The 12,870-nt window shown below is 41.3% G+C and overlaps 1 protein-coding gene across 3 annotated transcripts in view; it reads right to left on the reverse strand.

Moving 5' to 3' along the window:
* LOC115036050 (apoptosis-stimulating of p53 protein 1-like) overlaps positions 1–12,530 on the reverse strand; it is a 34,752-nt gene extending 22,222 nt beyond the window's left edge. For all 3 annotated transcript variants that reach the window (XM_029494153.1, XM_029494154.1, XM_029494152.1), the window contains exons 1-4: positions 12,353–12,530; positions 9,108–9,255; positions 6,827–6,934; positions 2,990–3,045 (exon numbers count right to left, since the gene is read on the reverse strand). In XM_029494153.1, the coding sequence (XP_029350013.1) occupies positions 2,990–3,045; positions 6,827–6,934; positions 9,108–9,255; positions 12,353–12,469 (429 nt within the window). In that variant the 5' untranslated portion in view covers positions 12,470–12,530. The remainder of the gene's footprint in view (positions 1–2,989; positions 3,046–6,826; positions 6,935–9,107; positions 9,256–12,352) is intronic.
* Positions 12,531–12,870: the final 340 nt, after the last annotated feature.

The raw sequence follows: 12,870 nt of genomic DNA on the forward strand, positions 1-12,870 counted from the left end.
ACTGAGAGGGCACATCTTTGAACCCCACCCCAGAGAACTGTGAACACCTTAACCAGAGTTCAAGAATAAATACAAAACCAGCAGCTAGATGAATGGAGAATTCACCTGATGCCAGAAAATAGCCCTAGAAAATGGCGTACAGTAAAAACATTCATCTTAATCTGCATCAACACAACCCCTAACGTGTGTTTTTTCAAAAGCACGCAAACACACACAGACACACCTGAGTCCTTAATATATCTCTCAGCAGTGCTTTTGCACACAGCTGGATGGGGCAGAGTTACACACTGAGGGATCGACTAACTGAATTGTGCGTGTATGTGTGGTGATGGGGTTTATCTCCAAGAGTGTGACTGCACCTGAGGCCAACGTCAGGTTAGAGGCAAAGTTTGTAGCGGGCTGTGTTGTCACAATGTAATGTCAAATCCTTCTGTGATATTATGGTTAACATATTCACTTATTCAAAAAGTTATCTGTGATACATCAATGATAAAACAAATGAAGTCAAAAATTGATATAAGGACTCCTGAGTAGAGTCCTGGTAGTGTTGGAGTCTCCTTAAGAGACACTTCAGTTGGTAAATGTGTGTTTTTAAAGCGGCTACCATTATTAGCATAGCTGTGCTTCTTTCAAAGCCCTGTCAGAGTGGACCGAAAGGCTGAACCTGAGCTCTGGCCTGAGGGGGCCACTGTCATTTAAATCTGAAATATTCATAGATTTGAAGAAAAATTCTAAAATATCACAACAAATCATTAGAATTGATCCTTCAGAGACGGAGAATACCGTTATAAAATGCCAACTCATATCTAGAAATTCTAGAAATTCCCCAAAAAAGAATTCACTTGTCCTGATTTTTTTAATTTTTGCTCATTCAGTCATTAAAGTAAACGTGAATCACTGCAATGACTGACTTGAATGACAATAACTAATCTAACAGAGCTTTTCACTGGAATCATAGAACTCTCTGCGCTATTTCGCACAGACGTGATCATCTGTCAACACCGTCATTTTTACATGTGTGGGAATAAACAGCATCTGGTGTATGTTTGTTGTGTGAGTGAGTAAGTCAGAGCTTTTGGATATGATTATATAGAGCCAGTAGTCACACCCTAACTTAGAGTCATACACCAACATCCCTAAGTGAGCCTGACACTTACACACAGACACACACACAAACAAAGTAACAATGTCAGTCCAAACACACATGGCCAAAGGGCACACCCTTCCTGCATTTACTGTCCAGTTTTCCCATCACACTGACATAAAAACTCACCGTGCTCCTGCTCTGGGAAAACAAACACGCATATATACACAAAGCGCCAGACGTCCTATTCTGGCAATATTCTTATTTTGAATCGCACAATAAGTCAGAGTGAATTTCTTTCAGAAGTTTAAGCACACACTCAGTCACATTTCAAAGTCACTTTTACATCCGCTCCTATTTTCACTTGTCCCATTGTTCTATTATGAATGACAAGCTGATGTGTAGAGGCTGCAAAAAAGTGTGAGGTGGGGAGAAAGTGTAGCGCAAGCATACACACTTACACACACAAACACACACACACGTGCACATCAATATAGGAACATCAACATGTACCCTCACATAAGAGAAAAAGACACTCACCCCCAAACTCTCTGTTGTTGCCTTAAACCAAGTATAAAAGGCAGAGGACAGAAGCGAGACAGACTTCAAGACGACTGTGAAGGAGTGAGTGAGGTGAGAGGATGAAGACAAGAGGGAGGAGGAGGAGGAGCTGTTTGGCCAGCTAACAATCCTCTTAGCCCGGTTATGTCATGGGACCAAGCTAATCCTACCTTCACTGACTGACCAACACACACACACACACACACTTACACACAGATATCTACACTGGGTGACTAACCAGCAGACTGACCAACACAGATACACATATCCAAACATGGCTCGTGACTGGCTAACCAAGGCCTGACCAGTGTGTCCAAAGCAGACGTCTAGCCCACATTCAATACAAGAGTTAACGCAGATGAAAATAGCAGTTAAACACAAATAAAGCGCCAGCATGAGGTCAGTCGCTGTTTTTACTTTGACAGTCATTATTTTGGCGAATATAACAGGATAAAGTGAGTGGGCAAAACAAAACACTTACCTCACGATAATTAGTCATACTGTTGACAAAAGGCTAATTCTAATTTGTTGCATTTGTCTGTCTGTCAATGTATGATAATTATACTATATAGAGTATTTACTCTGTGTGTGTGTGTGTGTGTGTGTTTAAAAAGTCTCACTGTCAGTAAACTATAATCATCACTGTCACTAATCTGTGAGCTAATCCCTTAGCCTACTCTCACACACACACACACACACACACACACACACACACACACACTTTCAAAATTTGCACAGACATTGTACTGTATTGTATGGTGTGCAACAACTCACAGTAACAGACAAATGCAAAGATGTTTGAATTTGCCAACAAAATATCAATATCAACCACAGTATTATTGATCATTGGCTTGTATTTCATTTAGCTGGCTCTTTGCTAAGTAGTCTCTCAACTTTCACATTAGAAGTTTGCTAAATATCACAAGCACCAGCAGCTGAATACTGCATCAATGAGCATGTGCAGCTTATTATTGGAGTGTGTAGTTAAGATATTAGGATTACATCAGGATTGAGATCAAAGCGATCAATGTGAGAATCAGTTTTCTGATCTGATCAGATCTGATCTGATCTGTAATGTGCTGTTGGTACGGTATCAGCTGTAACCGTATACAGTACAGGTACAGGACATATCGCATTGATAAAAGTTCAATGGAATCTACAATATCTTTTCAAAATCAAGCTCTCATCAATATATTTATGTGTTACAGTGCTGAAGGTCCTTATTTCTTTGTACAAAAGTTCCAGAGGTTGACGTTGAGCTAATTGGAGATAACACAGTATGTGTTTCAGCTTCAAGCCCACCTGTGAGTGTGTGTGTGTGTGTTTGTGTGTGTGAACACCTACCCTGTCATTAGAGTTCTCTTCCAAGGTCCAGCTCTGCTCCAAAGGCTGCTGACTTCCTGCATAAATAAACAATGAAAAGAAATCTGAACAATGTGGCCGGAGACTGAAACAAGACATTAAAAAGAACCTGGTTGCGTTGATCCTTGTGTGAAACGGAAGGAGAGAGGAAGGGTCCTGGCATCAATTAACCATTCAACCATGTGGTTGCTTTAGCACAATGTGAAAAGGACATGCAACATCTGCTTTTGGATTTAAAAACGTGCTTTCCTTTCCAATACACCCCATGTTTCGAATTTCCCCAATGGGGATCAATAAAGTATTATCTAATCTAATATAGATCACAAATACGTAATTTAATCAAAATTTTCTATCAGAATCTATTGCAAATATATTGATGCTATTTTCTTATATGTGTTTGAGATTTTTTATATCAATCATACTCTAAATTCGGAATTCTACCAACTATTACGGACAACAGGGAAAGTTATTATGCATACTGTCTTTGATTATCATCAGTTGTCGTTTTTCTTCGTACTAAAGATGTTATTGGCGGCTTGCCTGCGATGTTGGTGTTGCCTTGTCGTAATCCTGATGCTGCATAGCGTGCATGCACGCTGGTTTATTTATAGCAGCAAAAACAGGTCATGAAAAATGTTTCTATTTGCTTTTTGGGGTGAGATAGAAAGGTCACTGAGCAAAATTGAAGATGAACTCTGACTACGCATGAAAAAGAGGAATCACTTGTTTTCTCTCATGTGTGTGGCTGAATCGTCCCCTGAGAGTGTGTAACCTATAAATAGCGTCGTTCGTTCTAATGCTACTAAGACCAGACATGTTAAATCTGGGCTAATCCAAGGGCCGCTCCAAGTTTCACCTCCAGTCAATAGAGCACTTACAGCAGTACTTAGCATTCACCATAGCCGATTAAACACAGGACTCAACACAAGACTTAAAACAGTGTTTACACCAAGGAACTGTAGGACAGAAGCGTGTTAATAATTCATTCATTCATTGAGACAGACATCATTAGATGCACGCCTATTTGATGCTGTGGAAAAGCAGGCTAAGCTTTAATGATGAAGGTGATGTCCTTGAGTGGGAGATGCAAACCCATCACAGGAGGAGGCAATGCATTAGGGTAATGCGCTGCTCTCATCCTTGGGCAGCAATTGTCCAGTTTAAGCAGTTGTTTTATGATGTAAGGTGACGAGTCAAACACAAATTGGCAGCAAACAGAGGAGACAGTTTGGCTGCTGCAGGAAAGGAATCAAAGAGCCAATCACTCATGTATTTTGTAAGAGCTATAGTTGACATTAAACTTGCATATTGGGGCTGGAAACGTGGGAAGAAAAGTCAAATTTGCTGCAGTTCTTTCGGAGTATTGAGCGGACAGAGGGGAATCTGTTTCTGATCCAACTGATTTCAGCAATTACATTCTCACAAACAGTTCCTTCAAGTAATGTGCAGATAAGTTCAAGGCTGCCATGCACGTTTGAAAGGAGGATTATTGTACATAGCTGGAAACCATACACAATCCCCCTTCTGTTCTGTATCCAGTCCAGAGCCGGAGACGAACATCCTGACAAACCAGTTCCTTCTGTACCTCTTCTCACTTGTTTCTTTGAACTCCTCTTTGAGGTCCTCAAACCTCTCTGCCCACTGTCGCTCCTTGGCTTGTAATACTTTTTTTTTTTTTTTTTTTTGGGGGGGGGGCTCTTGATGTTGGGCCTCCAGCTGCTTCCCGGCTGTCTTAACAGCAGCCTGGAAGCTTGCAAAGATCTGATTTCAAAGAAGTTTACCCCACACTGTTGCTTTTCAGGCTCTAAGTGCTTTCTCCCATTTATTTTCAGCCTTACACAGCTTCAACTGGAGAGGAGCTATTTCTTACCTCTGCTCTGTCATGATGGGAGTTTCTTGTGTTCTTTTACCCTAAGGCAGATCAAGGACTTTGAGAAGGGATTTGCGCCAGAAAGAGCCTCATCTTTGCAGAAAATAAATCGGTTCTCTTTAATCTCCCTTTTTTTGGGTCTTGCAAATTGTGTGTATACTCAGATTTTTGAACCATTGCTCAAGCATGTCTTTTTGCTTTTACAGCCAGTTCCATTCACTCCCCTTGAATCTCTCATCTAACAAGTGATTAATGCTTTGTGCATGGGACAGGCATTGATGTCGTATTAACCTGAATTTGGAAAAAGATGCTTGGCACATATTTTTAAAAGTTATAAACAATAGACACAGCTACCATAAGCACGATTTAGAACTTATAATATTTGAGTTTTATTCTTACCATAATTGCTTTCATTTTAGGTATGATGAGAGTTTATTCCAATTAAAACTGTAGATAAGTAGACCAGCAAAGCACCTTGACAGTGGAGCAGTAGAGAAAAGTGAAAAGAAAAAAGAACCACTGAACTAGGTTTGAAAACTTGCGCTTCTAGCTGCTTCCAAGAGAGAGCAGTGGCATGGATATTAGGGGTGGTAATCTTTTACTATCTCACGATTCGATTCAATTCCAATTTTTGGGGCTACGATTCGATTCAAAACGATTTCATTCACAATAATTTCTGCTTCAATCTATAGGTGTGTAAAGGATCCTCATGGCCTACTTCACTCTGCTTTGCAAGACAGAAAGACAAATGGAGAGTAGTGTTTAACGCTGTCGCCCTACAATAAGAAGGAAAGAACCAATAATTGTTTAATTGATGACAAGTGATGGACTGGGCTACAGCAAGGAACGATGACCCCCCCAGGTCCTAGATCGGACCAGATCAGACCAGACTAGAGATGTGACCCTTCCAGAGACCAGACCAGAGACCGGCCCCTTACAGAGAGTAGAGACTAGAACAGACCAGAGACTGGACCAGACCCCTCCAGACCAGACTAGAGATGGGACGCCTCCAGAGACCAAACCCCCCAGAGACTAGAAAAGACCAGCAACTGGACCCCCCTCCAGAGACTAGACCAGACCAGACCAGACTAGACGAGACACCAGACCCCCCAGAGACTAGACCGGACCGGACCAGAGACCGGACCCCTGGACAGAGTAGAGACTAGACCAGATCAGAGCAGACCAAACTAGATGAGACACTGGACCCCAGTCTTTTTTTCTTTTAGAATAAAAAGGAATGTATCTGTTGGGAAAATGCTAAAAATGGAATCCTGCAATGGGCTTTTTGTCTCCGCCAAGCTGGAAAAAAAAGTAATAGGCGCTCTGTAGATTTTTCAGAATGCAGTTCACTATTCAGAAGAATTTGATAATGATAAGATTCTAATGAATGATAATTGTGTTTTTAATGAATGGGGAGTATAAAGGGGATACACCAGCAGGTGGTGAGGTTGTCCTCCCCCTGACAGACACAAAATCACACCAGTGTGACAGTAAAGTCCAGCAGCAGCCCTGCAGTTGTACACTAACTGCTCAATCTTTCACCCACTTCCTTTTTTCAAATTTAGGGAAAAGAAATCTCTTCAGCACTGTTATATTGGTTAAGCATTCAAAAAGCTGTAAACATATTTTTAAAGAATATTTTCTGATGTTCATTTTATTTTAGTTTTAGTTTATTTCTCTCTCCTTCAGGTATGTACCATGTTATGTAAGTCTAATCAGCTTATCTGGCTAATTACTGACAAAGAACCTGACCTAACCTCTAAACCTCACAGACACACACACACACACACACCACTGTCTCTGTGCTTTCTTCTACATGTGACTGAATGTTGCTCAACACTGACAAAAATATGAACTCTGTGAAAGTTGTTCTTGTCAGTCAGCAATTAGCAATCACAAAGATGTTAAGTTGGATTCAGCATATAGTGTGTGTGTTTGATTTCCTGTACCTTGTGGCCAGGAGGGGCAGTGTCGGAGGTAGAAGCTGACCTCTGGTCTCCTGGCCCCCCACTGCTGAAGGAGGTCCAACAATAGCAACTCCTGAGGGAGGACTCGTTCTGAAGAGAGACAGAAGGACACGTGAGGACATGTGAGAAAAGTCAAAAAGTGTCTAATTTAGAGAGGCTTGGGAAAGACCACATTTCAGCTGATTAACTTTTTAATTGCTGCTGTCATGTTGATGAATCAGGCTGTGTGGCTGATCCCACGGAGCTTGATTTCAGATTTCAGCAGGAAGTTGCCAAAGATTAAAAAAAAAAAAAAAAAACAACTCTGGGGGATATACACAACGTATATAAAATAGTTCCAATTAATAGTGTGGTGCAGCCATAAAAACCAGACTTGAGTTTGAACATTTGACTCTGTGTAAACATCATTAAGATTAGAAATTGTAACACAATAATCAGATTTCTATAATCTCAAATTAGCTTTTTGTATGTTTCCTCTAATGCCAGACATGTGGTTTCTTGCTGGGAGCTCGAGTTTCTATTGCACCCTTTTAGTAATGGCGCATATTCAAGCCAGAATGGAGTCGCTATCAGAAAGGGGCAAGATCAGCTGGTTAGAGCTGACTCCAGTATAAGAAAAGATGTCACCAACTCAAAAGTGAACGTTAGTGTCGCGTTCTGCGTTCTGTGCACCGCGGAGAGTAAAGAACTGCAGTTTGACGGTGAGCTCACAGCAGTTCTTCTGGACTGAGAAGTAAACAGCTGTTAATGTTAATCACGACCATGGACTTATGTGATCAAAGCAGAAAAACAACCAAGAAAGAAGGCCAGACCACAGTCATGTTTTAGAAACCAAATAAAAATATTCTCACCAGAGTCCATCAACCCATGTGGGTGAATAACACACACAGACAGTGGCTTTGAGACCTCTCACACACACACACACACACGTGCGTGCCGGCTGTTAGGCCACTTGTGGCCTTGAGGCACAGCCTCTCGTCACACAGCTAAGCTTTGACACAACGCATTTTACACCACCATTTATTATGTGTCGCTTTACAGTGTCACCCTCTAAGAAACAGTGTGGTATTAGAGCCATTTATAGCCCGTCTGACCGCTCAGTCACACCACGCTGCTACACAAACACACCATGCTGTTATGTGGGCTCTACAATGATTGAATGAATGTGGGCCACGCTTTCATGGACACAGTAACTGTCTTTGTCTGCATGCGATGGACTATTGAGGTTTTACAATGACAGCCAGCATTCAGGAGGCACTTAGCACTCTTATTGATTTCACAGGCCTTCGTTTATAATTGGCTCCAAAACAAACAATCTAGGCCAGAGGCACGCAGGGATTATCCTGTCATATAATTCCAGATTAAAATCATGTAAATACTCTGATGCTCAAAAGATAGCCTGTCAATATTAATCAACTGAGTACCAAACATCAGTGGAACAGAAGCAGGTCTGGTCTAAAACGACAAAGAATGAGATGAACTGAGTTTTAGTGGGATTATGCTCCGCATCAGGAGAGATGCTGCAGGAACGAGGTGTGGAAATAAATTTGCATTTTCAGCCCCTCTGGCTCCTGTGTACCAAGGTCACTGGGTTTTTGAATCAGAATTCGGTTAGGATTTATTCCACAACATAAAAATCATCAATGAATTCCCAGGTTGTGATATTCTTGGCGATGTAGTGGTGACACTGAAGTTGTAACACAGTGGTGCGGATGGTTTATATTTATCTATGTATTTATTGCATTCATGGCTGCTAAAATCCAAAAGTTCTGCTCCTTGTAAAGATGATCCTGCTGAGCAAAATGTTGAATTATTATAAATTATTTAGTTTTCTGTTCTCCCTGCAGCTGCTACGTTCCAGACAATACAGGTTAAGGAAATGCAGATTGTGTCTAGAAAGTGTCTATTTTTAAGTGTATTATCAGATAGATGTGCTTTGTCACACACAAAGCTGCTGCAACAATTGATTGATTTAATTAGTGCATAATCTGCACGAATGGCAACTTTTTGTAGTGGCCTCTTGGCAATATTTTTATTTCTTTACTTTGTTTTATTACTTGGTTGCATTATTACTGTGTTTATGACCTGCAGCGTTGCTGTTTCAGTAATAGGCAGCTACTTCCAGTGAAAAAAGAAAACTAGTGGAGCATTGGTCAAGACCATACCAGACCTAAAAGGTTTTTTGCTGTTGTTGTTGTTGTTGTTGTTTTCCCAAGTAGTTGGATGTCAGTCAGTTCTTTTTGTTTATCATTGACGGACTCACCATGTCCGTTCCATACTTCGGCTAAGTGGCACTCCCCCTCGCCGGCCTCTTTGCAGTATTCAACAACATCAACAACTCTGGTTGCGGGAGTAACGGGGACCTCAGTTAGCATCTGTTTGGTGTCGCTGAGGTAAACTGTAAGTATCACCTGTAACCATAGAGAAAAAAAAAAGGTTAAATGCCATTAAATGCCTTGTCCCTATCCCCCATGGATTAAGTATCGAGTATTAATTCTCAGTGATTACTGGCATCAGACATGGCTGATAGCTGATTACATCATCAGGTAACTTCTGGTTAACCACTCATTCAGCCCTGTGTCAAAGAAAACTGAGACATTATTCAGCTCTGTTCCCGTCTCAGCAATGCTTGCATTCAGTTCAAAGAAGAAAATCCAGAAGATCAAATTAATCGCATTCACAATCATGTGAATGCACTTCAATCCAATCAGAGTTTAAGGCATCTTCATCTGCGTCACACCTTGGTAAGGGGAGCTACAGATGGAAATTCAGTCTAATTAAATGTTAACTTTCAAGACATCAAGATGCAAGAGTGTGATAAGGTCACTGAGAAAAGAGGGAAAGAGACAGATGTTCAGTAGCTACTGATAAATGCAGCTGGCAGCACGTTCAAGCCATCCACCTAACAGAACAACACAAGGCGTGATTAAAGATTTAATTACCGATAATAACTGCGGGTATATGCAACGACTCATGCATACAGTTCCCTCTGGGCTCAGGACAAAGGTTAACCAAGTCTGGGTTTAAAAAACATTGAATTTTCCATTTTATTTAGAAAAGGTTCCCAATTCAATTATATCTGGTTCTTTAGTTAGCTTTGTTCAGGCTGATAAGAGAAAGTTGAATATAATATAACCATTTGAATCACTGCATAGCTGCAGTTTGATATCAGGCACTTGTTATTAGGCCAATGTAAGGGAGTAATGGCCTCCATTAAAATCAGTTTGTTATCAAACCCTCCAAAATCTTTAGCCAACAGATTAAAATAGCAATCAGAGAAAGGACATCCTGTGTTATCGCCAGTGATGTCACCGGTGATGTCATGATAGTCAGTCGCCGGTAGAAAGATAAATTTAGGGTAATCTGGGATATGAACACACATACTAAGCAAGACACACACATACACACACTCTCGCACACAAACAGATACACTTTTAATCTCAATGTTTCTTTCTCCCGCTCTCTCTCTGTCTCACACATACACACACATTCAATTGTACACACGCATACAAAACAAATTGTGCTATACGCTAATCCCCAGTTTTCTATACACCTGTCCCAGATCATGCAGAACAATCTCCAGTTGCATGCAGACATACTGACCAGGCACACTCTCACTAAAGCTTGGATTAGACACACATCTAAACCCCCCAAACCCTGCAAGTACAGAAGGAATCTTGCTATTCCACAAATCTAATTTAAAGAAGGCTACTCGTGGCCACACAAAGGCAGGAGTCCTGTTTCACGTGGCCAAAAACATGATCATTTGTCACACTAAAAAAGGACTGTTGGCAGAGGTGAAAAGATATTTTATATAATCAAATCATTCAAAGGCAGATAATCATAAAATCATGAAATACTTAATAAAATACTAATTCCCAGAAACAACCATCCTCTACAATGGCAGCACAGAAACACACACCACCCATTAGCACGGCTGTGAACTTGATGAACCGCGCAGTAGCTGTGTAGCTAAGCCACAAATGTTGTAATGGTTGGCACAAGAACTAAGGTTCACAGCAGGAACAATGAGAAAATATCTAACAACTGGAAGACGTGTAGGTAAAAGTCTTTTTTCACTTGCTCACGCAAGTTACTGTGAAAGACTGTTTTATCCGTCTATTTTGTGGAAACCGAATGGCTGATTATGGGTAAAACAAAGAGTGTTTTACACACTTTTGATCACATGCCTCGTTAAACTAAAAGAAATATGAGACTGGAAGTCATCCCAACTTTCAAAAAGTTCTCCCCTTCGTATTCTCACTCTTAAAAGAAACCAGGATTACGGATCTCTGTCAGATATTTGGTGCTGGGGGTGATGATTTAATGAGAGTTATAAAACTACATCATTAGCACAAAGCAAAGACACAAATCTGAACCATTTGCAGTTGCAGTTGTCTGCAGTCATCGGAGGAGTTGAGCACAGATGGCCTGTAATAAACACAGCGTATTTTACATGCCTGCTATGACGTCATCTTAAAAGAAGAAGAATTAGCTTCACCTATTTTTAAATATCAGTTATTTAAGTAGGAAATTTGTGTGAGGAATCCAATCAGCTGTTTACACCCGCTGTGCCCCTCCAACACAGCCACTACAAGACAGGTTATATTACTTGAAATCCGTCTATGAATAGACAGGCTTATGTGGGTCATAAGAAGGACACCAAACTTAATTCTGCTGGAAAATCACCATAGCATACTTTAGTTTGATGGCGACTGTAAACTGTGCTGTTGCCAGCAAACGGGTTTTCACTGTACTGTAAACTGTACAACTAACAGTGATCACATTACACTTAGACCATGTCAACATTACATCCATTAAGAGAGTATCATGTAATGCGTGGGAGGGGGGGGGGGGAAATTTAATTAAATTAAAGTAGATTTCAGGCAAACTAAATAGAGAACCAGATCAGTAAGTGCACAAATGGAACATCGTGAGGAACTCCCTGCTGTGACGACTTTATTCTCTATGTCAGTAAACGGGACATACATAGACTGAGTTGTGTAGCTGAGTGGGGTGACTTTGGCTATTTCAGGCATACAGAGAGAAGGAGGTGTTCAGATAGTCAGAAAGGAAAAAGTTAGACTGTGATCAGGCAGCACTGACAAACAGCTAAGTCTCCTTAGTTAGTCTAACAGCTGCGGAAAACGCATCAGTGCTCATTTTATCTCTTACTCCGGGGCATTTCAGCACATGCTGTGAGTTCATTTCATGGCAGGGTGGAACACATTGGTGCCCATCCTCTACACTGAAACCCAAAACTGGTATCATCCGCCCCCTTAGCCCACTGCTGAAGTATAACAAACTCCTCTGAAATCTGGGCTATCTTAACATTCAAGCCTTTTATTTTAATGTTGATATCATCACATGTGTTAGTAAAAGTATTTTATCATCCCACACCCTGAAACACTCTTACAGTTCTGTTTGTTTGGATTAAAACCCTGCCGGAAAAGACTGACGCGCTGAGAGAAGCACATACATGTGGTTTGATATTTGTCTCTCACTCACCCATGGTTTGGTTTTCACGCCCCTCAGCTTCTTCCTCGGTCTTCTGCATTTACTGGGCTTAAGGTTTTTAGACAGAAACACCAGATGCGCCCACACCCGCCCAAAGAAACGCCTCATTGGAAAAACATCGAGCAAAGATGCGCACAGCCGTGTGTGTATGTGCGTGTGTGTGCATGTGTGGGTTTGGTCAGATAATTGGAGAGAGTGGTGTCTTTGCAGGTGAGAGCGTGTTTGCAATGGGTGAATGCCAGTGTATGTGTGTGTGTGTGTGTGTGTGTGTGCGTGCATGTGCCAGGACAGGAAATAAAATATGAGTGTGTGTCAGTGAAGGGGGAGGGATGGGACGGAGGGGAGCATGGGAGTTGGCTTTCAGTAGATATGAGGACAGAGAGGAGAGGCTGATGGGAAATAAGATGGGAGAATCTGGACACTTTTTTTGCCTGTTGGTAGGAGGACAACATGCGACTGATCTGATATGGTTCAGTCAACACCACCCACCTCTGATACGATAGAGGAGT

The sequence above is a fragment of the Echeneis naucrates genome, chromosome 22, assembly GCF_900963305.1.
Source record: "Echeneis naucrates chromosome 22, fEcheNa1.1, whole genome shotgun sequence".
Classification (NCBI taxonomy): domain Eukaryota; kingdom Metazoa; phylum Chordata; class Actinopteri; order Carangiformes; family Echeneidae; genus Echeneis; species Echeneis naucrates.